The sequence below is a fragment of the Protopterus annectens genome, chromosome 14.part0 (genome assembly GCF_019279795.1).
Source record: "Protopterus annectens isolate FY-2018-M chromosome 14.part0, PAN1.0, whole genome shotgun sequence".
Classification (NCBI taxonomy): Eukaryota; Metazoa; Chordata; order Ceratodontiformes; family Protopteridae; genus Protopterus; species Protopterus annectens.
In genome coordinates this window covers 878,975,518-879,000,977 of record NC_056748.1, presented here as the reverse complement: position 1 = coordinate 879,000,977, position 25,460 = coordinate 878,975,518, and the positions used below count along the sequence as shown (strand labels likewise).

At 37.9% G+C, this 25,460-nt stretch overlaps 1 protein-coding gene across 1 annotated transcript in view; it reads left to right on the top strand.

The window, feature by feature from the left end:
- PLCE1 (phospholipase C epsilon 1) overlaps window positions 1-25,460 on the top strand; it is an 838,097-nt gene that overhangs the window by 437,948 nt on the left and 374,689 nt on the right. The window contains exon 7 of the mRNA XM_044055634.1: window positions 2,808-3,486. Coding sequence (XP_043911569.1) covers window positions 2,808-3,486 — 679 coding nt within the window. The remainder of the gene's footprint in view (window positions 1-2,807; window positions 3,487-25,460) is intronic.

Here is a 25,460-nt window from a genome sequence, read left to right as displayed (position 1 = left end):
TACTTCTCTGCCACTCCCGACTTCCTCATACAATACCACAACTCCTCTTTAGGCACCCTGTCATATGCTTTCTCTAAGTCCACAAAGACACAATGCAACTCATTCTGACTTTCCCTATATTTCTCCATCAACAGTCTCAAACATCGCATCTGTAGTGCTCTTTCCTGGCATGAAACCATACTGCTGATCGCTAATCATCACCTCCCTTTTTAACCTAGCTTCCACTACTCTTTCCCATAACTTCAAGCTGTGACTGAATAGTTTTATCCCTCTGTAGTTACTATAACTCTGCACATCACCCTTATTCTTAAAAATAGGTACCAAAACACTTTTTCTCCACTCCTCAGGCATCCTCTGACTTTCCAAGATTACAGTAAACAATCTGGTTAAGAACTCCACTGCCATTTCTCCTAAGCACCTCCATGCTTCCACTGGTATGTCATCTGGACCAATAGCCTTTCCATTCTTCATCCTCTTCATAGCTGTCCGTACTTCCTCTTTGCTAATCTGTTTCACGTCCTGATTCACTATCCCCACATCATCCAACCTTCTCTCTCTCTCATTCTATTCATTCATCAGTACTCTTTCCATCTGCTCAACACACTCGCCTCGCTTGTGAGAATGTTTCCCTCACTATCCTTTATCACCCTTACCTGCTGCACATCTTTCCCAGCTCAGTCCCTCTGTCTAGCCAATTGGTGCAGGTCCTTTTCTCCCTCTTTAGTGTCCAACCTTTCATACAACTCTCCATATGCCTTATCCTTAGCCTTTGCCACCTCTCTCTTTGCCATGCTCCTCATCTCCTGTCTACTTTCTTCATCTCTCTCTAACAATCCCACTTCTTCTTCGCCAGCCTCTTCCTCTGTACTTCCTCATTCCACCACCAGGTCTCCTTGTCGTCCTTTCTCTGTCCCAGTTATTCTTGTTAGGGGTAATATATAATTATCGGCCATGGTGTAAGTAAAACCAATCTATAACCAAGTTGGATAGGTTATTTTGAGCACAAAAAAGGAAGTTGGCTAGACTTAAAATGTCCTGCAAGGGCTGCTAACTTAGTACTTACCTATGAATCTGTGAGTAATGAGTTCTGCTTATTGAAAGAATCTTTGTAGGTAGTTTTCTTTCAGTAACCATTTGAACCGTTTGGATTCACTAGAATGAAACATGGAGACTGAATGGCCGAAAGAATGGACTTGCATATGCCAAGTCCAAGATACTGTTTCTCAGAATATTCCATTTTCTCCAAGGTATGGCTATCTTGATGTTAGTAAATAGAAGTTTGAAGGGTATGGAAGGTACATTGAGGGCTTCGACCCCACCTGCAAAAGTAGTTTAAAGGAGAAGAGTAATTTTCGAGATTCGCTCCTCACCTGTGGTTTTTTTTTTTGCTTGTTTTGAGTGTGTCAGCACTTTGCATTTCAAGTGCCAACATTTCAAAAGGGAGTCTTTTGTTCCCTTTACTGGTCTTAACGGGAGTGGGGGAAGATTTCTGCTATCGTGTGGAACCTTTAGGTGTTATTGTAGGAAGCAAGCTGAAATATTCTGGAACATGGTATTGTGGGGGCTTCTGCCATTGTTTGCTCTTGGAAATCTGATAACCTATATTACAATGAGCAGAATTTATTGCATTTGCTCAGTAAAAAAAAATTCTTCTTTCCCAAGTGCCATTTTGGTTACTGAAGGTGCTTTCACATGTTATTTTTGCAAAAAGTTGAAGTAAATTACTTAAGACAGTAGCCCTTTCAGTTGGTTGTTCAAATATATATGTCATTGCCAGTTCTTCTGTGGTGTGGGGGGTGTACACCTCACCCCAAATGGGCTAGCTGCTCTGGGTCACAATCTGGATAGTCAAGCATGGTGGTGTGGTGGTGTCACCCCTGATACCCCAGAAAACTGTCCTTAGATTTTGCTGATGCTGGTGTTGTAACTCTTCCCTTCCTTTCATTGGCTACTAGTGATGAATATAAAATACAAGTTTAGTCTCTATTTTTAATTGAAATAGAGTTGCTGAATGTCAAGCAACACCAAGCCTGCCTTGTAGCTTTTGCATAAACACATTTGATGACGTTTATTGCCTGAGAACCCCCACTGCCTCGAACAGAGTGACACGGGAAGTGATCACTGCTTCTCACAACTGGAGCAACCTAGAAGTGAGAGCTGTAAAGTAATTGGATATAGGGGAATTGTCTTCATTCTTTAGTTTTCATGTGCTGGCGTTGAATGAACCTCAGTTACATGAGCACAGAATACATGTGCTTACATTGCATGTGTATTTGAGTAAGTAATGTGCTGCAGTTACAGGCAAGCAGTTATGTGAGTCTGGTTTTGTGGTATTGCAGTGAAACGTCTTCAGCTACCTTATATGCCTGAAATGAACCCTCTTTCTCAGACTAGTTTAGACACACATCCTGAAGAATAAGACCACTGCTAGAGGACTTGTTAGCATGTGCAGTAATGTATGACCAGTTATACATGTAACATTGGTACCATGCTTAAAGTTGACCCCACCTTAATGTAAGCCTAACCCATTTCATGTAGCTCCATCCATTCAGTCACTTCCTGATACATCCCCCTTTTGCTTTGAAGCTGCCAGATGTAAGTCCAAAGAAATCCAGAAGGTAAACTATATGTTGTGGCTGACTTCTCACTGGTGAATCATTCACCCGGTTTCCCTCCCTTAAGGAAAGAAAGAAAGAAAGAAAATGGATATATATGAAATGTACAGCCTTACTTTAAAAACAGTTCTTGTTTACCTTCTCACTAGATCTTTTTTCATGGAATAACTCATTTTTACTTCAATTTTTAAGATTTACCCTGGGAGACCTGTCTGATTCTGAAGGAGATAGTGAACAGTCCAAAGAGTGGGACCCAAGTGGAACAGAAGACCAGCAGAAGGCATTTCTTCATGGAATAGAGCTCATACCTTGGTATATTTTGTCAATAAGACCTGATGTCCAGCAGTTTCTTCTGAATGGGGCCACAGTCATACATTATGACCAGGAGTCTCATATGTCTGCACGCTGCTTTATTCAGCTCCAGCCTGATATTTGCACTCTTACATGGACAAAACCTGGTGCCACCAGTCCCACAAGCATTAAAACAAAGAGTCCAGTTGTTTGCAATTCAGGAGAGTTCAGCCATAACAGACTTCAGTTTTATGGTCCTGCAACATTAAATGGTCTCACAGAAGGCTACTTGGATTTGTTTTTTGTAAAAGCTGTTTTTATGGGGCACGCAGGACTTGATTTACATACTGTCTGCATTCAGAATAAACTGTGTAACATGACAATAGAAGAAAATGGGGTGACACTACTGTATGGTCTTCAGACTACTGATAACAGGTTATTGCACTTTGTGGCACCTGCATATACTGCAAAAATGCTGTTTGATGGTTTGCAGGAATTATCTAGTGCTGTGAGAAAAATGAAAAGGTTCCCTGACCAACGACTGCAGTGGTTACGAAGGCAGTATGTCAGTTTGTATCAGGTAAAGTACCAGTTGAAATTACTTTGAGTCTTAATGGCAAATGTATATACTGTTCTTATTCTGCTGTCTTCATTTCTGTTATTGTTCTCACCAATGCCTACAGAAATTCTGCTGTAAACATTCTAACTTGGTGCAGTAATTCTTTCTGCCTTAATTTTTTGACAGTTAATGCTTATGCATGTTACAACTGGAATCTTTACTGGTGATTGATCAGCTGTATTCCATAGCTGTAACACTATTCTCTAATATTGCCATTGATAAAAATAAAATTTCATATTTTTTATGTTCTTATAATATTCTATGAGGTATAGTTATAATTTTCGACCTTCAGGTGAATAAGGCACATTGTTTCACCACAAGGTGTAGCAGGATCGGATGTACCTGTCAGTTGTCCAAGAATTTTACATTATCTCTGGATTTTTACCTTATATTTTTGGAATGTTCCTCATAAAATTTGTGGTTTTCTGGCAAATCGTTGAGGATTAAAGTCAAAAACTAATTGCAGGCATTTGAATTTCAGATTTTCTAACTTTCAGAAAATGCATTCTTAAAGAAAACTCTTGTTCTAGTACATTTCTGTGTTTATAAAACTTAAAATCTGTCACAGCATTTGGGATTTTGTCCCACCATTATGTTTGACTTTGTCCAAATTTCTTGTGCTGAGGAGTTGAGAAGTTTCATCTGACAAAGCTTTCCATGTCATGTGTTATTTTTCAGTTATAAAGTATTGTTGGGAAGTTCCTGCAAAACGACTAGGTAGAACATACCTCACAATGTTAGCAGCTCCTGCAGTAACACCTCAGCTGAGAAAGTACATTTTACATCAACACATTGTATAATGTCAGTGAGGCACGTCAAGGCAGGCGCTGCTGCTAAATGCGTCTACTTCTTGGTAGCCACTTGCTTAGCTGGGCTTTCACTCCCTGTAGATAGTGCTTCAAATATTTACTCTGGTTGTTTTTTTGCCATGTTTAGATGAGAAATCCAACAAATAACTTGATTAAACCAAAAATTAATTATGTTTCTTGCTTGCTGTGAGTTCCATTTTGTGATCTAGTTGCTAAGCTCAGTACACAAGCGATTACCTTTTGATTCGTAAGGCAGGCAGCACCCTTGTTTTATATAGAGCTAGCTGGGTAAAGTTAGTGTTCAGAGAATCACTGTGACAACTTGAAATTATTTAACGGAAGCCCCATCTTCAGCAGAATGAAAAGGGTAAGGAAATAAGATTTCTGTAACATAGTTCTGGCACATTATAATGGAAGTAATTCTGTAATTTGGTAATTAGCTTTGTGAAAATTAGAACTGGCAGCGTTGATTAAATTCCATGCAGTTTGAAGGAGATCGCTGTCATGAGGTAAACTCCCTTTCCCTGAGGTGCAGTGACCTTAAAGTTAATTATAATATGTAGAGTCTGCAAGAGTCACAGTCATCTGCATACAGGATGGGGCTGTGAATCCACTTTGCAAAAACAAAGAATAATTTTCATCTTTCTATGGAATGCACATTTGTCCATTTTAGTTTAAACAAAATGGACTTCATTTGAAAAGGCTTCAGAATGCTGACCCAGAAGTTTTTATAATATGCTGTCTGGACTTATCGTTCAGGTATGTTTGCATGCTACTTAAGATAGAAACTTAGTTTGTGGACAGCTCATGGAAAATAGTCATCAGCCCTCCCTTTCAGACCTCCATCAGGGCTAAAACCTTCCACACTGGCCTTTTTCCATGGCCAGGAGCCCTTTCACCCTGACCTCAGTAGTGTAGGGCCCCATCACAGCTGTAGTCATTTGCTCATTTAAAAAAAAAAGTGATCTTAAAATTCTGTTGTGTCTGAACAGCACATTATAAAACATGTTAAACAACTCCATGCTGCCCTTGTAATCTAGTTTTTATCCCAGCCAAGAACAGGGCCTATTCTCTTTGTAGTCAAGTGATTTTACTACGACTAATTGCCAGTTTTTATCCCAGCCCAGAATAAAAATTCCTGTTAGTACTGTAGCCCCACTCTTCAGTCTTGCTGTTCACGCTTTGATTCACCAGTGCACATTTTTTGAGTGGTCAGCTCACGAGTCAGTACTTTGTAGTTTACACTTTCACTGGCGACTAGTTTAATGACTGGAGTTACATCCGTAAAGCTATTCTGATGAACAAACTTTTTCAGATGATATAACAATGTCATTTGCTCTTGATTAATGTGCAAAAGCAACCTTTAAAGCAGGAGACGTGCAACACCAGGAAAACATCAGTTTGGGACAAGAATGTGATAGAACTTGAGCAAGGGGGAGTGTATAAATATTTGAGAACTGATGAAGGATCAACAATAAAACATGAACAAATGCAAATAAAACTTAGTAAGGGATACTTTAGAAGACTTAAATTAATCCTGAAAACAGCGTTGACATCTAGAAAGAAAATCCAAGCTATAAACCAGTTTGCTCTTCCTGTCCTAACTTACAGTTCTCGAGTGATTGACTGGCACCAAAACATGTTGGATGTATTAGAGAGGAAAACAAAAAGAATGCTTCATGCTCACCAAATAATTTATAAAAATCAATGCATGCCAAGATTATATACTCTAGATTCCGAAGGAGGGATGGGCCTCCTTGAAATTGATTACACGTATAGATCTGCAGTCGTGGGACTACGCACACATCTGCTGACCTGATAAGGCCCAAACGTAGTGAAAGTTGTGAAACATGAGAAGAGTAAATCTAAGATGACTTCTCTGCTTAATCTAGCAGAAGCATATTGGTGTCAAGCAGGAATGGAAATAAAAATCAGGCAGCAACTGAATGTGCCAAAAAACAAAAGAAAGAATATAAGCTGAAAGACCAGATAAGAAGGCAAGAAATGTGGAAAATGCATAAAAACAGTTGCAAGTATAGAAAACTTCTGGAAGAACCTTATGTTGATTAGGAACGAACGCAGAAATGGTTAAGGAGAGGCGAATTCAAACCAAGAGATGAAAGGTTAATATTGGCGGCTAGAGATAGTGGGCTACATACATGCTGGTTTACAAAGTCCATTGAGCATGTAGGAGAAACAGACAAATGTAGGTTTTGTAAAACCGAATTGGAAACAGTTGCTGGTTGTGACACACTAATGGTAGAAGGACTATATACTGAAGGGCATAATAGTGTGGCAAGACTGTTGCACTGGGGATTGTGCAAACATTATGGCATCAAAGTGGTTGAATAACACTGGAAATATGAGCCATAGAAAATGATGAACTTTACATCACATGGGATCACCCATTACCGACAGTTCAGAGAATAGATGCTAGAAAACTTTATGTACAGAGAGACACAAAGTCATAAAATATCAGGATCTGCAGGCAGAAATGAGAGCAATGTGGAAGAAAGATACCTAGACAGTTCCAATAGTAGTAGGAGCAATGGGTCTTATAAAAAAGAATCTGCAATCGTATTTAGATATGTTACCAATACATGTAACCCCATAAGAATTGAAGTAGGAGTCATTACTGGGCACATTTTGGGTGCTGCAAAGAGCACTTTTGGCTGGCATCAAAGATTGAAACAATACTAATTTCATGAATTTTAATCATACTTTGACTTAGGAATAGGTTCTATTCCCACCATGATATTACAAACCCAAAAGACTTGGAGAACTTAGATGGACACCATGTGTTCAGAGTGCAGAGATCATGGCTGATGTTTGTTTGTCTTAATGTCATCGAAAAGAGCTATTTGTGAAATTGCTCAAGAGTCTGTAGGGGAGAGAAGATTTTGGTCCACAACTGGTGATTTGTTTGCACAGTTTTACCTGATGGAAGTGCAGGACCTGTAAATTTTTGAGTCCTGCATCCCTGAGAAATAGCATACTGGTTTAATAATTTTAAAGTGAGCTCCCTTATACCTCCTCCCAATGTGGAGGGCTGCTACTTTTATATACTAACTCTTAGTACCTTGGAGTATGAGGAATAGTCCATGGTAATTTAGCCTCAGTATATTTCCAATATTCGCATTTTTGGTGTCACCGTTTCAAGGGTTGCACTCACAGTCCTCCAAATATGAACAGGCCTGTCTTGGTATATGTTAAGTGGATTAGATCCAGTGATTCTTAACACTGTGGAAGTTATATGTGGGGTGATTGTCTTTCAGAAAAATCAGTCCTAACTGACAAATCTGATGCTGCTGCAACCCTACAGTGTAGTTGTGTGCTATGTCTGCAGATGGCTGTCTCACTCACAAAGATGTAAAACAATACTTTGTGAAGTGGTTTGGACAGAGGTATTCCAGAAGTAATGGTCTTCTGAGTACGAACAAGCTCCTGACAACTAGTAGTGACCCACATTAACATGGTCTTAGTCTTGCCTGTAAATTGTTGTCTTTTTGAAAATAGGATTCATAGTCTATTCTAGTCCATACAAATATGATTGTATATGGTGACATTCATTTTATTGGTTTTAGTCTAATCTGAGTTTGTAGCATTGCATCAAAAATTATTTGTTCTACTGCTTTAAGTGCTAGGCAAGTTGTAGTTTAGCAGTTTAAGAGTGGCGGACAGTGTGCTAAGGGAATTTCTTATTTTACCCACTGCTGTGCACTCTTGGAGTTCGTGTATTTAAAATAATTCCCCCCATGCAAGAACACTGCTTTTTGGAGAATAACTTAATTTCATATTTTTCAGAGGGTTTGAATAAAATACTTGAGCTTTATTTTCTGTTTCAGTGCATCAATTCTCAATGTAAGTTACATTGATGAACTGGTATCTATAGCTGTCTGTATCAGTATATATATATATATGTGTGTGTGTGTGTGTGTGTATGCCCATGCAGCACACACACACATGGGTCTATGACATTTCGTCGAATCTTAAAATCGCAAACACCGCTTCATCAACCACCTATTTAGTGAAGCTGCCAATCATTGAACAGAGTTTTCAGCTAAATTTTTCCCAGGGCAAAACAACGGTTGGTCTTCTTCTGGAATATGCCATATTCCCCACTATAGTGCGATCTCAGAGTTGGTATATTTAGTTAGGGGGTGTGTGGAGGTGCAGCCCCCTACATTGGGGGTGTGATGGGTGTAGCCCCCAACCTGGGTAGGTGTTAAGTTTTATTATTTTCTTCACGGTCACTAGGGTAGCCTACCTCTGCCTTGCCAAAGGAAAACTTTCGCTGATTCAACGAAATGTCATAGAACACACACACACACACACACACACACACACACACAGTGTGTATATGGGTCTATATCATTTAATCGAAATACGTATTCATCGAACACTAATCAGTGAAATTCATTTCAGTAAACCTCAGACTTTTTCCTAGGTTTAGGGAGCACTTAGCCATCATCGAAATTTTTCCATACTGTAGTCTGATGTCACAGTTGGTATATTGGTATATATAGTTGGGGGGAGCAAAGCCTCCCTTTTGGGTGGATTTGACTTAGTGCGGTGTACTGGTGGCAAGTGGTTCCTAACCCTGGTAAAAAGTCTGGGGTTCACTGAAATGAGTTTCGCTAATTAGTGTTTGATAACTACATATTCAAGTAAGTATTTCAGTTAAGTGATATAGACCCCAATGTGTACATATATCTGCCCGCTTGACAGTTTCTACATTTACAAATAAAATGCTTACATCTTCCATTTAATTGCATTGTCACTAATTTTTAGGCATGTCACTAAACGCTCTTTAACATCAGAATTTCTCTGACAAAGCAGTTAAAACAGAACACAAATTGAGTGTTACTGCTGGCAGGGAAAATAGCCTCTGAAAGTATTAAGTTGAACAATATCCATCATTATTTTTGTCTGACACAGCACCACTGGCAAGGTAGAAGGAGTATAGTTACTTTCAGTACTTTGTTCCATTCTCTGTACAACAGTTTTTAAATTAGTTCCTCTCAGCTATAATGGCTACACTGTCAATAGCAGTCACCTAGTGTGAGTCAATTTAATTCCAGTTTGTGACAACAGGACGTATAGATTGTTAAGACAATTTAAGTGAAGGTGCTTTGTAGTTTTCTTTTGTCATTTCAGAGGTAAAATGCACACACTCCTTATTCACAATGGAATGTTTATCTGCTATTAAGGTGGGAATACAGTGAGAGTTTGCACTTTTTTGTATGCTATGTTCTTTCAAATGAATATTCACTTTAGTCTCTTTCTCTTTGCTGACATGATGGTCATGAAGTTGCTTGCACCGTTTCATTTTTTCTGTCTCTTTTTCTTTTTTGCCTTTCTTCTAAGTGAAAAAAAGCCTTTATTTCCAATTTCATCCATGGTCAGTGAGGTTGTAAAAACTGCAATTATTCATTGACTATGTTAATCAAAGTAGGGTGGACGTAATTGGCGAAAATGAAAATAAAAACATTTTGAATGCTTATACTAAGGCTCATGTTACAAGGTTCAGTTTGGAGAGTGGCACCATTAGATGGATTCTGAATAAAAACTGCAGACTGGTATGTGAGGGCAATGGTGTATATGAAAAATTAGGGGAAGCACCTATTACAGTGTATAAAAAGGGTTTTACTTTAAAAAAATGGATTGAAATAATAATTAATGGCAAAAAAAGGCTCTGTTAAGCGTAGACACAACTGTGATGCAACTGGGTGGTCTACAGTGCAATATGTCAAGTTTGTAATCCTTTTTATGTGGGAAAAATGGAATGTCGATTACATGATTAAATATATGAACATATATACGATATCAGAAGAGAAAAACCAACTAATCCACTGTTTAGGCACATTAAGGAGCATCCAGCCCATTATTTTAAATTCATAATTTTGGATAAAGTGGAAAGAAATCCACGGGGGATTGGGGGGGTGGGACCATGGGCCACTTTGTTGGAGAAACAAGAAATGACCTGGCAGCTGTTTTTAAATGCTAATGTGTGGCCAGGCCTTAATGATAATTTATCCATATCCCCACTTTTCAAATGAAAGGCTCTTATCAGCTAGGTTGATGTTTAATATACATTGATAACAACACTCCCAACATTTTAGTTATAACTTCTTATGAGGGATGGAATGGGATGAAAATATATGCTGTGAGGAATAAATGTTATGACAATGTTTTTAAATATAAATTTTGTGAAAAGTTTAAAAAAAATTCTGTATATATATTTTTTGTTTATTGTATGGTAGTGGAAAGGTGATTTTTGTATTATACATATTTTTACAGTTTGAAAGCTGATTTGTTTGAAAACATATTAAGGGAAGGAGGAGGTTCAGAATTTAATTACAGGAATCATATGACACCTTAATTAATCATGTGTTTTGTTTTATTATATGAGTGTCTTTTAGTGGTTTCATATATCTGAAGAAGTTTTATTTTGTGATAAAATGAAAGCCCTTGTAATAAATTGAAAATTTTTATTTATTCCTTTTATTGTCTTCTACCATTATTCATGAGGCAGTATTATGAAACACTTTTTTTCTGGCATCCAACCTTCTCACTACCTTAGCCTGTTCCCTAATGTCTCTTCCAAGTTTCTTTGTTGTCACTGTCACAAATCTTATTTCTTTGCTTACTTCTGTAGGTGGGGACTAAACTCAAAGGCCCCATTTTCAGGCTTTTACTGATGAGACTTGAGTTGCAGTTGGTTGAAGCTTCAACTGGATGAAAGAAAAAGGTTAGAACTTTATCCCAGTTCTACCTGTCCCCCCCACATAGGGTATGTAGGGGGATGTTCAATCTCTGCATAACCTTTTACCTAATTATACTAACTCTGTGGTCATACAACTATACAGAAAAGAAGAAAAGACCACATAAAGCATTCCATTCCTGGTGCACAAATAGAAACTGTCCATGCAGTGGTAGTCTCTGGAGACCAATGATCACCAAATTGAACATGTTAAGTTAATAAAAATGATGAGTTGAGCCATCATCTAGTCAGAGCTTGACAACTAGTAGGTTAACCCCTTTTCAACCAGTATGTTCCAATTATAAAATAAAAATATTCAACAATGTATTTTTTAAACATCTTTATTAAATTATCACTTAAGACATAGGGAAACATACATTAACAGAAAAGAAAAAAATAAAATGTTTCCATTTAAATACAATATAAAATCACATATATTTTCTTTGCTGTTGTCTTCAGACTTACATTATAAACATTTGCTGAATTCCTGCCTTCTCTTAAACCTCACTCCTCTTCCTCCTCCTGAACATTATTATGCATGTATTGTTACCACAAATTTCATGTATGTCTATGTAATTTGCTCATTCACAGTTCTTTTATCAATTTTACAATATTCAGTACCTTAAGTACAGTTGCTGTAGACTTCAGTTTCCATTTTTTTAATATTTGCTTTTTAGGCAGACAGCAGAATTAATAAGGCCTTAGTATGTCTAGGCAATTCAACTCCTGTATCCCAGCTTAAAAGAATCATATCCTTACTTACAGCCATTTGCTCACCCAGTGTTTCTAACAGAGTACTCTGTAGGGAATTTTTAAAGTCTGCCAACTCATTACACGCCCAAAACATATGTTCCCAATTTCCTCTTCCTTCTCCATCATACCTCCAACATTTGCTTAGCTACCTGAGGAAAATTGATTTCAAGTCTGAATGGGGTGTAAAAATACCTATGGAAACACTTGTAAACAAAGATTCTAAGCCTTCTGGACTTGGTTGCACACTTTGCAGCCACACTTCTGCCTTCCCATTGTTTTCTTGTAAATTGCTTTTCCACTCTCTTCCCAATCTTTTCTAACCTTCTCTGATTTATTCTTACAGCTCGCATGCAATATTTTATATGCCATACTAATAATCCCTTTTTTAACAGCTGCTTCTCTTCTAGATTCAACTAAGAACTCTGCCACATCAGGACTTTCATTTAAAATTCTCATTTACTTTGCCTATACTCTGAGATCAAGTTCTTGTAGGGAAGATAGTCTTTAGCCTGCAATCCAAATGTCTTCTTGGCCTCATCCCACTCTGTTACCTTTCCTGCTTGAGTTATTTGCTTCCAATGTCTTGGTTACTCTGCCAGGTTTCTCCAGTAAATTCTAGTCCACTCTTGCCTATTTTCTGTACCTCTACTTGCAGTCACTCCTATTGGCAAAATCTCCCTTCTCCCTTCTCGTATTAGATTAGTTCTTCGAATACATTCTGCTGTGTTATGAATATACTATCCTATATGGTTATTATTCTCCTTAAGGATCTACACCCAAAATCCCATTCTATATACATATTTCTTGAACTTCTTCCTTGCTTCATCATCATCATTCTACTTTGAATTATAATCTTCTGCTTGTGTTATTTATTTGAACCTTAACTCATAACTCTTACCCTCCTTTCCTCCCAGATAAATTCCTTCAATCCTTTATTAATTATTGTCCACAACTTCTCCTCGGGTTGATAAAAAGTATGCCAGACCCATATACAAAGCTAAAGGGGCTAAAAGCATTTTCATTGCTTGTATCTTATTACTATTCCTATAAGAGCTTCCAGTCTCTCAGTTTTTTAGTATCATTTGTTTAGTCTCTTCCTACATATTCTTAGCTGCCATACTAAAAGCATTTTTAATTCATGTTCCTAAATACTTCATCTTATCATTTCCCCGTTAATATGGATATTGCTTAACCAATTTGTGTGTGGGTACATAATTTACAACTGTATCCTTTTTATCTCCATTAATTTTATATCATTAAAGGACTTGAAACTGTCTCAAAATGTTCCACTGAGATGTTGTTTTCTGGGTTTATTGAGTACAAAATAATATCTACAAATAAATCCAACTTTTCTTGATTACCATACCAACAATATTCTTGTATTTCTGAGTCCCTTATTCTGTTTGTGAATGGCTCTAAGTATTAAGCAATTAACAAAGGGGAAAGAGAACACCCCTACTTGGTTCCCCTGTTCAAACACAGCTTATCTGAGAGGACTCTCCCACTTTAATTCTTGCCTCAGATCCTTCATATATCTTTATAATTAACCTTATTATTCTATCAGGGAATACAACTGTTTCCAATGCCATACTCATAAAATCTCAGCCTACTCTGTCAAATGCTTTATCTGCAACAAGACCCATCAACAACAGAGGTATTTCCTTCCATTCTGCTTCATCTTTGTTTTATTAATGTTGTCAAATGTTTGCCTCCCCTCCACAAAGCCACACTGATCCAAATCTGTCAGTTTTGGCAACACCTTTACCATTTGTGTAGCTAGTATAGACATACACACTTTATAACTGTGGTTTAAAATTGAAATAGTTCTATATGCAGCTAGGTCTGAAGGGTATTTGCTATCTTTAGGTAACACAGCCACCACAACTTTCTTCCAAGATGTTGGTAATTCCCCTCTTTTTAAAAATACAGTTAAACAAAACCTTCCAGATTTTTATCACTTTATTCCCTCCTAATTTCTAAACTCCCAAAGTCTGTTCCTGGAAACTTATATTGATTATATATCACTGTTTTTATCTTATCCTACTTTAACTGTTATTTGTTGAGCCTCATCTACCTCTAACTTTGGCATAATTAAGTCTTCCATAAATATTTCCATTTGTACTCTTTCTTAATTTCCACATTTTTCTGCTTTATACAAATTTTCATAAAATTTCTGGAATATTCTAAAACCTCTACAGTTTCACTGCTTATTTTCCTTGCTATAGGTTCCTTAAGTTTGGCGACAACCCTCTCAACATTTTGTTGCCTAAGTTGTTTTGCTAAACATTTTTGTACTCTGGAATTATTATCAAAAATAGTTGCTTACAAACTTTTTAAACTCATGCATATTATCCAGATACTCCCTTGTTTTCTCTTTAGCACTCTGCATTTGCTCCTCCTCTTGTTCTTGGAGATTCCTCTTAGTCTGCAATACTTTAACTTTTGTCAGCCCATGTAAGTAATTTCCACTACTACTTAACCATATCTCTTTTATTTTTACCCTATTTTTAAACTACATTTTCATTTTTTTCCAGTTACCAACTATAACTTCTGAAGATATTTTTATCTTTCCTAATAACTCTCAAGTAATTTCCACTTCCCATTGATTTAATTCCTCTCTTTTTAACAGGTACGTAGGAAAGCTCCAGTATCTTATTTTGCTTCATTACCCTGAATTTTTATCTAAGTTTTTATTGGTGCATGATCAGAAATAATTATTGGATGTGTGTTAAACCTTTCAACTAAATGCACATGTTCCTGGGAAATATAATTTCTTTCTAGTCTAACCCCATTATTGTACCTTGGGGAATAATATGTAAATTCTGTACAGATTCCCACTACTGAATTCATATCTTCCATACCAAATATTTTCATAAATGTCTTCAGAAATCTACCCTCTTTTGTTATATTCTCCCTTCTATGTCCCCCAATACATCTTCACTATTGCAAATCAAATTCCAGTCCCCACCTATAAATAATATTTCCTGCTGAAAGCTGATTATTTCTCCATTTATTAAGGTCCATCACAGCAGTTTTCAATGGAATTTAAATATATGCCATTGTAATCAGCAGCTCCTTCCTACCACAACTCTACAATTTTTATCTTTTTTTTCTCATCTAACACTGTTGGAGCCCCTCTAGCAATTTAATTACTCACATTTTCCTCTGTCTTCAATTTTGAATACTTTGCCCTTCTGGCACAGTTTTGTCAGGATCAACGCTTTCTACTGGTATGACTGCATCTTTACCTAATATAGGTCTTGGCTGTTTTGTTGATACATGTGTCTGTTGTCACACACACACACATTTCTTCACTTCAGCTCTCTGATTTTTTTTTTGTTTGTTTCTTTTTAGTTTATCATTCTTTTTGAAAGGACCTTGTTGGCACCTAGGTGCTAAATAGCCTTTAGTGAAGGGAGTTTTGTGACACCTTGTTCCTGTCTGGAGACAGACTAGGAGTTAATTACTAGTTCTGCACTTCAGTTTATTTGGACTTTGTTTTATTAGTACAAATGATTTGTGTTGTATCAGGCTAGGCTCATTACTATATATGAGGTTGTCAGTCATGATTTATGATATTTTGTTCTTTATAAGTATGCACTAGTTTTCCAGGGGTTAAAGCAGGTATTGAAAAGTTGATCTGATGAAGTCCAGTTTGTGGACAAAAGCACTTGGCATAAATGAGAACCAAGTTATTTTGTTGACTACCCCAGTTTGAGTTTGTTTCTTTAGTACCTTTATAGAAGAGAAATTTGTATCTGACGTTTTGGACTGTTTATTAGTGTGGCTTAATATTGTAATGTTTAAGTGATTTGTTTTTCATTTTTCACAAATAAGCAAGTGAAGTCAGTCCACTACCTTAATGCTGGGGACACCTGTCTCCTCACACCTCTGTTGTGGGTTTTGTATTTGTTCTTCTTGTGTCTCACTTTGTGAATTAGAGTTCCTGGATGTAAGACAGATTTACCAGAGCCATTGGTGATTTTTATCATTTAAAGACCAAAATTAAAGATTTATTGATATGTAGAAAGAGCTCTGAAGCTTTTTTCTAAACATCTCACAAGCTCCGTTAAGAGCTGATTAGCTGTTCAGAGTCCACTCTTAATGTTATAGTATTCTGTATAACACAATATTTCTGGCAACTAAGGCATATTCCCAAAGCCTGGAATTTGATGGTATCCCCTAACATTCATGCAGAAAGTCCGCAGTACCATTCTGAGCAAAAGAGGGGATAACACCCTCATGTCGTACTCCTCATAGTGGAAATAGAAAGGGTAATAGGTAGTTTGCTGATATCCTGCACTGGTGAGTTTTCTGACAGCATTTCTATTCATCTCCCAAAGGCAAGGCCAAATCCACACCCTGTCAAGGTCCTCATTGAATGATGCCTAAGCATAGCATCAAATGCACTCAAAAAGTGTAAGCAAAACAGTCCTGCATTTTCTGACAAACATTTCTGTAGCTGCACTGCATAAATTAAAGCACAAAGCATATTGTGTCCCTTAGGGCTCCTGATGAAGTCCATCTGTGGACATGTGACAGTGCCAGCAATGAGTCTTTCTAATATGCAGTCAAGCTAGATTTCCTTAACTTTCAGGCCACACTTTAGCACAGCACTAGGTATATGACTGCCCTGAGAAAGAGGGTCTTTGTCAGGCTTCGGAAGGACAGCTACACTATATTTAGCTGATTAAGCATGGTTCCACAGTTGTCTTAGTGAAGAAGTACTTTTGCAGATCAGTGGAGTAGTTGGTCTCTCTGCACTCTGTTGTCTATACCCTCTCCTCCTGCACCCATGTTTCATAGTCATGGTGATCTGTGTGCATTTCCTTAACATTATCGAGTCCACAGATGTTATTTAGTTATACCTCCTGCTTCTTTATTGTGTACTAAGAACAACTTTAGACGCTATACTTTCTAGTCATGCTCTGTCACTCTATTCCATGAACCTTAGTGGCTTTCTTTTGGACTTCTTCTAGCTGCCCTTATATCCCTGTCTTTGTATGTCCCCCAGAATTGACACAATATTCAAGATGTGACTTGACCAGGATGAAAACTGTGGCAGTATTCCGTCTTTGTTCTGGGGTCTGTCCTTTCTCCTACTCTGTTGGCATCGGTTCCAATCCCTCACTGATACTTCATACCTGATTAATAATTTCCATGTGTCTTCCCTGGACCTCAGCTGCCAGATTTCTGTGTATGTAAATATATACACTTTTTCAAATCCTGATGTAGACTTTATCCCTTCCTCTACTACTGCATCTGTGTTTCTATTATCACTAAAACCTGTTTGCTGTTCCCTTATGTGTGTCGGAAACAAGCACACTCTATGGCGACATCTCTGGTACTCTTCTTATTCTTGGTTTGCATGTCACTATAACCCTGTAAGTTTTTCCTTTAGCCATGCCACCATCAATTTTCTCAGTCTCGCTTCCACTTCCTTGGTGAAGACCAAGGAGTCCACCTCTGTCAGTACTCTCCTGTCAAATTCTTCTGTAACCCAATCGTAAAACTGGATTAAATTTGATATCCACTCCTTCCAGCCATGGTGTCATTCATGGTGGTGGTTGTCCTGGAGGCTGTTGATTTTTCCTGCCATAAGTGTTAGTCTGACAGACCTTAGTTCCACATATTGTTCTTGCTGTCCCCTGATATATAAGGACATCTTCCAGTCATAAGTTTGAAGACTGAGCTGTAAACTTGTGGCCTAAGGGCATTCATAAAGCTTGACTGCCATTACCTCTAATATATATGCACACACATATATGTTCTGTTTCCTAACTAAGGATCAGGATTGCTTTTGAACATCACAATCAATGTGCTTGATCAGTATCTAATGCACTTTTTACTGGAAACTTATTTCATAAGCATAGAAGACACTGCTTTATGCACATATCTCATGTTTTTTTTCTGTTGTTACTAGTGCTAGCTCCCCATTCCTGTAAAATAACCACAGATTTTAGGTAGAACTGGGCCAGACATCTCTTTAAAGAGGTAGCCTCTGAGAAACTTAAAAGATACAAAGTGTCATCTCTAAAAAGTCATAAGATGCTGAGTACATGACAGCTTTTGTGGCATTTATGAGGAGTCTGTTTTTTCTGCCTGCATTAAGAGGCTTGTGTGGCAATTGTAGAATATGGTCACATATTTACTGGTGAGGAAATTTAATGAAGTACAAATGGAAATATATCTTCCCTAAACCAGCTAGATACACAGGATAGCATCAAATGGGTTAATGAGGACAACTCTGTAATTTTAGTAGGCACACAGTTATCAGTTTTACTCCTCACAACTTTTTAATTTATTCAGTTATTTTATTAGTTTTACAATGTAATCATTTATTTTTTTTATCAAAATTTGTAATTTTACCAGATTTCATGATATTACATTTGCTGATATTAAAATAGTTTTTTTGCAATTACACCATTGAGTATATTTTCTCTTACCCATCCCGAATAACTTCTGAATCTTTTTTGTTATAACTTGTTACCTAATTTGAACTCATCTGCACATTGTTTTTAATTTATAACCCCCTTTCCCATGTTTTTACCCACAAAGCATTGTCCAAACAGAAGGGAAACTAATGCAGAACCACCAGTCACTTTAGCAGAAAATGTACCCTGTTGTCTTCTGATGTGTAGCTAATGTCTTAACCTACTGAATTACTTGACTTTTGATATTTAGCGGTGGCAGATTGTCAATAATTTATTGTGGAGATTAGCTTCAATGTCTTCAGCAAGGTTCATGTTAGCAGCATGTGTGGTCAATTCCTTGTCAAATACTGCTGCCATTTCCTTGCAAAAATATCAGAGAGTTTGGAAGGGGCCTACTTTATCTATTAATACCCTTATCAAAGCTCATTTCCTGCATTCACACAGCACAATACCCACTGATTTAGATACACAAATGATCTAAATACATGCACAAAAGTATTAATGAGCTTTGAGCAATAAAACATATAAAACAGTATCACAAGTGGATTTTGCAGGGTGCACGCCCCCTTTCCCCATGATTTGGTGTTTGTCCTTCCACATTCCCCTTTACTTACTTAAAAATTCTTGCTCCGTGGTCACTTCAGCTTGGAGAAGGAGTGAAATATTTTTTTTTATTTTTTATTCATTTACTTGTTTATTAAATGATTGCCCTTTTGTTCTCTGATCTCAAACTTCAGAAAAGCTAGACCTTCAAAATCTACATATGTTGATACAATATATCGTTTACAGTCACAGTCTCGAGAAATCATGCTTAATCAAAACAAAAAGAGTCATATAGATACTGAGCAGCTGAAGAGAATCTTTTCAGAAGGTAACTCCATGCCAAGGAGAAGTATCTTGTAGTTGTTTTATTAAGCTCCATTGTGACATATTCCATTGCTTTATAAGGCTAGTAGGCCTTAAGTTATTTAGATCCGAAGCGGTACCCATTTTCATAGCAAGGTAAACCACTGCTTGATATAAGAGATTAGTTGCACATCCAGATAATAAAAAGCTAGTTTAATGTCATGCGTTGCAGTTTATTTAAACTGGCCTTAATTCTGTTTAGAAAACAATTAAGAATGTTGTCAAGGCTCAGAGAGTTTACAGTCTTCATTTTCTATATCTCTATTTATTTGCTGGTATGGTCATTATAGCTGTTGCAGATGTTGGAGTACACTCCCACTGCATATACGGTTTTAATTTTTATCCCTAGAATTTTTAAACTTGGTACAGACCTCATTTGTTGCTATGTAAGCTATAGCCTGCATTTTTAAAACACCTCATTGCTCATTGATAGCATGCTAAATGTTTTTTTTTTCTTTCAGTTTTCTAATATAGTTGAATACAACTTTATTACAATTGTCTGTTGCTACCAGGCTGTTGTCATAATTTGATATGAAGGATTTAGTAAGGTTATTAAAGATTTTTTTTGTTTTGTTGTATGGATGTATTTTAGGAGCAATACTTATTTTTACACATGAGGAAGTACCTCTTCTTTTATAGGATCATAGGAAGTTACTAGGTTAATGCATAGCCAAGTTCTACCCTTATTTCCATGATCAGCACCTATTGCCCCTGCCCAAGCGGGAGACAGGTGGAACCCCCAGGGGGTGAATTTACAGTTACCCATCCAATCGCCCAGATTGCTTTTGAAGAGGGCCAATGAGGTGCTTTTTTTTGACATAAAGTGGTAGTCTGTTCCAAAGGTGTGGTAACCACTGTGAGACAAATCTGTCCCTCCAACAGATTCTATTAATGTCACATACCAGGTTAAGGTCTTTAGAGCGAGTAACCCATGTACCATTTGGCTTGCGGATATTCAGCATTTCCAATAAAAGAGGGTCAGAGATCGCCTTATATGCAAGGCAGAGATCACCTCTCAGTAGTCTGTATGAAACAGAGTAATGGGACAGTGATTTCAGATGATCCACATAGGACAGATGCTGAAGACCTTGAATTTTCCTTGTGAGGAATGTTTGTGGTATCACCAATTGTTGCAGGTGCCTGGAAAGGTACGTACCAAAAGGGATGTTATACTCAGTTATTGGCCTGATGAGGAAATAGTACAGGGAGGTTATAACTTTTTTTTTTTTGGAGACAATGCCCTTACTTATGAGATGAGCAATATAGAATGCCCTTCTTACCACTGTGGAGGCACCGTGATTAAAGATAAGGTTGCTGTTTTCCTCTGTGCCCATGTCTCTCACCACTGAGTGCATACTTAGGGTGTTGCAGGAAGTTAGCAGGAACATTGCTCTTACTGAAAGGAATGATAATACATTTTTTTGCATTGAGTTTAAGGCCATGACTTTGGCACCAATCATTTGTTTGTGTAAAACCCTCTTGTAGGATGTTGACATCATTTGGGGATTCTATGACTGCTCCCAGTTTGCAGTCATCAGCAAACTTTGTCAGCTTGTACTTCAGAGAAATAGATTCCAAACAGTAGAGGTCCCAGGATTGATCCCTGGGGAACACCACTGGTTACAGGTGTGCTGTTGGAGGTGGAGTCCCCTATTTTGACTTTATGGGTTCAATCGATGAGCCAGTTAGTGACCCATGTAATGATATAAGAGTTGATACCTAGCTGGGTGAGTTTGCCAATAATGCCTGAGTGGGGAATAGTGTAAAAATCCTTGGCTAAGTGTAGGTAGGCTGTATGCATAGATTTCCTCTCGTCCAAGGTCTTGGTGACTGTCTCAAAGAAGTCAAACAGGTTTAACAGGCATGATCTACATTTGACAAATCCAAACTGAGTAGGGTCAAGTGTTTGGGGAGCACCTATGTCATTGTTGATAAGGTCCATGATGATTTACCCCATGGCCTTGTAGATAAGGTTAGTCAGGCTAATAGGCCTGTAGTTCATGGGGTCAGTGGAAACACCACCTTTGTGCAAGGGAATATTGGTGTCCATTTTCCATTCATCTGGGATGAAGCTGGTGCTTAGACTATGTTTGAAAAGAGTACCAAATGGTGTTGCTATTTCTTGTTGGAGACCGTGTAGGATGCAGCTTGGGATATTATCAGGTCCCATAGATTATGTGTTTTTAGCCTTACAGATGGCATTTACAACCTGCTCTTTAGAGACGCAAGGTAAGGGGACAGGTGGTAAGGATGTCATGGGGTGTGAGTGGCAGTGACAGGGGAGTGAAATTTTCAGACAACCTGTCGGCAAACAGGTTAGCTATGTCCTCAGGCTCAGTGTATGTGGTATCATTATCTACCAGTTCGGCACAAATCTGGGCCTTTCCTTTTAGGTTACGGATGTAACTAAAGAACCCCTTATGACTGTCCTTAGTTGAGGAAGCTAATTTGGATTTATAGTTTGCTGTGGAGAACTTCACAAGAAGTCTTATTTGCTTGTTTAAGCTGAGGAGGGAATGTTTTCAGTTTAGGGCTCACTCCTTCTTACTCTTAGACAGCAATTTCTTCCTCTTATTATAAAGCCTAAGCCAGTTATTAAAGTCAATCATTTTCTGTTTCTATTGACACATCATCCTAGGTGAAGGTAAAATGCTGTTTAATGCTAGGGACATACCTGCCTGAGAAACATAGTCCAAGAACTCAGTCATGTCTCTCTTCATGTAGTCCACAGAGGTATATCTCAAGTTGTTCACAGCAACATGGACAATGATGCAGTCATAACAGTTCCTGTTGTTGAGAGACTTGAGTGCATGTGTGTTATTGCGGATCCTGGCACCTGACAGACAGCCGACCATGACCTTTTCCTTATCCAGCCTGGTGAACAGGACATCCGGGTGTCTCACAATGGAATCCCTATGGCTGATACATTTGGTTTTGTATTTAGCCTTAAGGGCTTGACATGTGAGACACTGGTGCATGAGCTGTTATGTGCATTGCGTTATGCATAGGAAGTATTATGTGCAGTGTTATGTTTACCGTATATTTTATTAGCTTTCTGAGTGTAAGGTACAAGATTTTGAATGCAGTGATTAATAATATCACAAAAGTTTTATTCTGCTCATTAAGGACAGTGCCCAGCAGATTTTTAAAATGATTTCATTTATAATAGTATAGTTTTTGGAGGAGAAATCTCATCAATCTTCCCTCTGCTCACCAAATGGACCATGCATTCCCCATCCCACTGCAATTCAGTTGATGATGAGGGTTACAGCTGTCTAGTGGACAGACCTTTATCTTTGCAAGAAGGAGATCTTGGTGCCTAGGCCTACTTACTGATAATCTGACGTGCATTATTGGGGTTAGGTCTGAAATACAAGCCAGTTGGTTGGTGCATGCTACCACAATGTGCCGAACCAGACTACAGCACTAAGCTGCTAGGTACACCACGTGCACATTTCCAGCACACATGCTAGTTACTGCTCCACATGGCCACATCTGGATAGCAGCATTACAGCAGGAGACTGCTACCTCTGCCCAACCCAGGATTTGCAATCTGCATCTCCCACGCCCTCCTTCCCTTCTTTGCCAGCTCCTCCTGTGCCTGGGAACTATAGGCCGTAGTCCTCTCTCTACCACAGAACTGGCTGTGTAGATTTATATCTGACTGAGAAGGAGATGAAGAAGAAAAACATGGGATGGCTAGTGCCATCAGTGAGATATTGCTGATACTTGATGAATTTTAAACTATTTGTTCAAGACTGCTTTGGCTGACATAGATAGTGAGCTTTTGGACATACCTTTTAGTTGTATGTGAATTTGTCCAGTCAGTGTATGAGCAATTGAAATTCCTCATAAGTATTTATTGTGTGTGTGTGTGTGTGTGTGTGTGTGTGTGTGTGTGTGTGTGTGTGTGTGTGTGTGTGTGTGTGTAAATGCCTCCAATGTAATACACCTGGTGGCTAGAGGTACTCAGACTCAAACCCTGTACCTTGGGTACAAGGTAAAAAGAACCTAAAGTACCTAGCCACCACCACTTCTGAATTAAAGCCTCATATTTTTTATTTGTTCCTCATAAAATCTGTGGTTTTCAGGACTGTGGCAAATCACTGAAGGATTGAATTCACTAAATAATGACAGGCATTTGAAATTCAGACTTCATATTCTTCAGCAACTAAATGGTAACACAAAACCTTTTATTCTAGCAATTTTCTAAGTTTATAAGATAAGTATTTGAAATGTGTCCCCATTTTGGGGCTGTATTCCCCCATTATTGGCTTTGTCCAGGTTTTTTGTGCTAAGAGGTTGAGACTAGCTAGAGCTATGGTGAGAAGAAGTGAGAACAGAATTCACTAAATGATAGCCGTTTAAGTTTCAGTTTTCTTATCTTTCAGGAAACTGCTGATTTCGCATAGTGGTATGTTGCTCTGACTGTTTAGTGCACAACATCCTGGGTTCAAGATTCGGTAGTGAAATGCATTGTGGGTAACATAACATTTTATTCTAACAACTTTCCAAAATGTTTGCCCCCCCCCCAAAAAAAATAAAATTGAAAATAAGTGCGAGAAGTTGTGCAAGATGCCTATGGCTTACACTACTGTCATTCTATTTATATATATAATATATATATATATATATATATATATATATATATATATATATAGTGTGGGTGTGGAAGTAGACTTTTATGATGGACATGTTCTGAATTGGGCAGTTTTGTTATTCTTGGTTCATGCATTTTGTTTCATTGCCTACTGGAAAAATGTTCAAACAAGTTTAAAATGCACGCTCTGTCTAACAAAGTGTGTAAAGTCAGGAAGGTGTATCAAAGAACACATGTATGTTTCTTGTTTTGTGTGCAAGGGGCCAATGATTTGAAAACAGCCCAGAAGTAATCTTTATCCACCACTGGTCAGATGCATTTTCTTTGGATATGGTGTGTGGGTTTCAATGCTGTTTCAATGAATGTGAGTTTCAATGGCAGAGAAGTTTTAATGTCAAGTTTATTTCCCTTGTGAGACAGTATTGCTTTGTTTGGCAGCTTTGTTTAGCAGATGTCTTGGTGTTTGTGCATCGTGCTATAAAATGTAAAAATAAAATCCAAATAATCATTGTAGATGTAAAGCAGTATGCACACATTAGTTTTTATGGTAAATGGGGTGAAATAGCTAGATAATGGGACATTGGAATGGCTTCAGGGGGACTCTGGTGCCATATTTTGGTTGTCTGTCCTTCAGTTTGCGTTTGAAAGTTGGTATCCCACAATTCCATTGGAGTGGGCAGGGCTACATAATTATGTATGCATATTTGATGTTAATCAGCGTACAGATTTGTACCTATTTTTCATGGGCCTTGTCCAGATTTTTGATGTTTCCAGGTTGAGAGGTATTTATTCACTACTTCTAGTAAAGTTGGTCTAGACTTTGATTTCCATTTTCTAGTAATTGCTTTTTTGGCAGCTGTTATAATTAGACTCAGCCAGGCTTTAATATGTCTAGGAAATTCCGATTCTGTAGCATAACCCAAAATAAATCATCTCCCCAGTCAGTCCAGTCTGCTCACCCAGCATCTCCAACAGAGCAGTCTGCAGGGAATCCCTACTCCCAAAAAATATGCTCCCAGCTACCTATTTTTGCACATCACACCTCCAGCATGTGCTATCTACCTGAGGAAAAATTCTTTGGAGTCTACTTGGGGTATAAAAATACCTATGCAAACACTTCCAGACAAAGGTCCTAAATATTCTAGACTTTGTTGCATATTTGGGAGATGTACATATATCCCCCCCATTGTCTCTTTGTGAATTGCTTGTCCAGTCCCTCTTCCCAATCCTTTCTAAGCTCTTCTGATTGATTCTTATAATTGTCATGCAATATTTTATATGCTTTAGTAATTATTTTTTTTAATGGCAGCTTCTATTCTAGATGCTATTAAAAACTCTACCAGCACTGGTCTTTCGTTTAAGAGCCCCTTATTTCTTTCTCTTTGTCCATACTCTGGTATCAATCCTTGATAGGGAAGGCAATCTCTAACCTGCAGTCCAAATAAATTCTTGGCCTTTTCCTATTCTGTTACCTTTCCCTTTCTATTTATTTGCTCCCAATGCCTTGGTTCCTTTGCCAGTTTTCTCCAATAAATTCCAGTATCCTCTTGCCTATTATCTCTACCCCTGACCACAGTCACCCCTATCGGCAAAATCTTTTTTCTCCATTCTTGTACTGATGTGGTTCTTAGAATACTCCCTGCTATTCTATGAATATAATACTCTGTGTG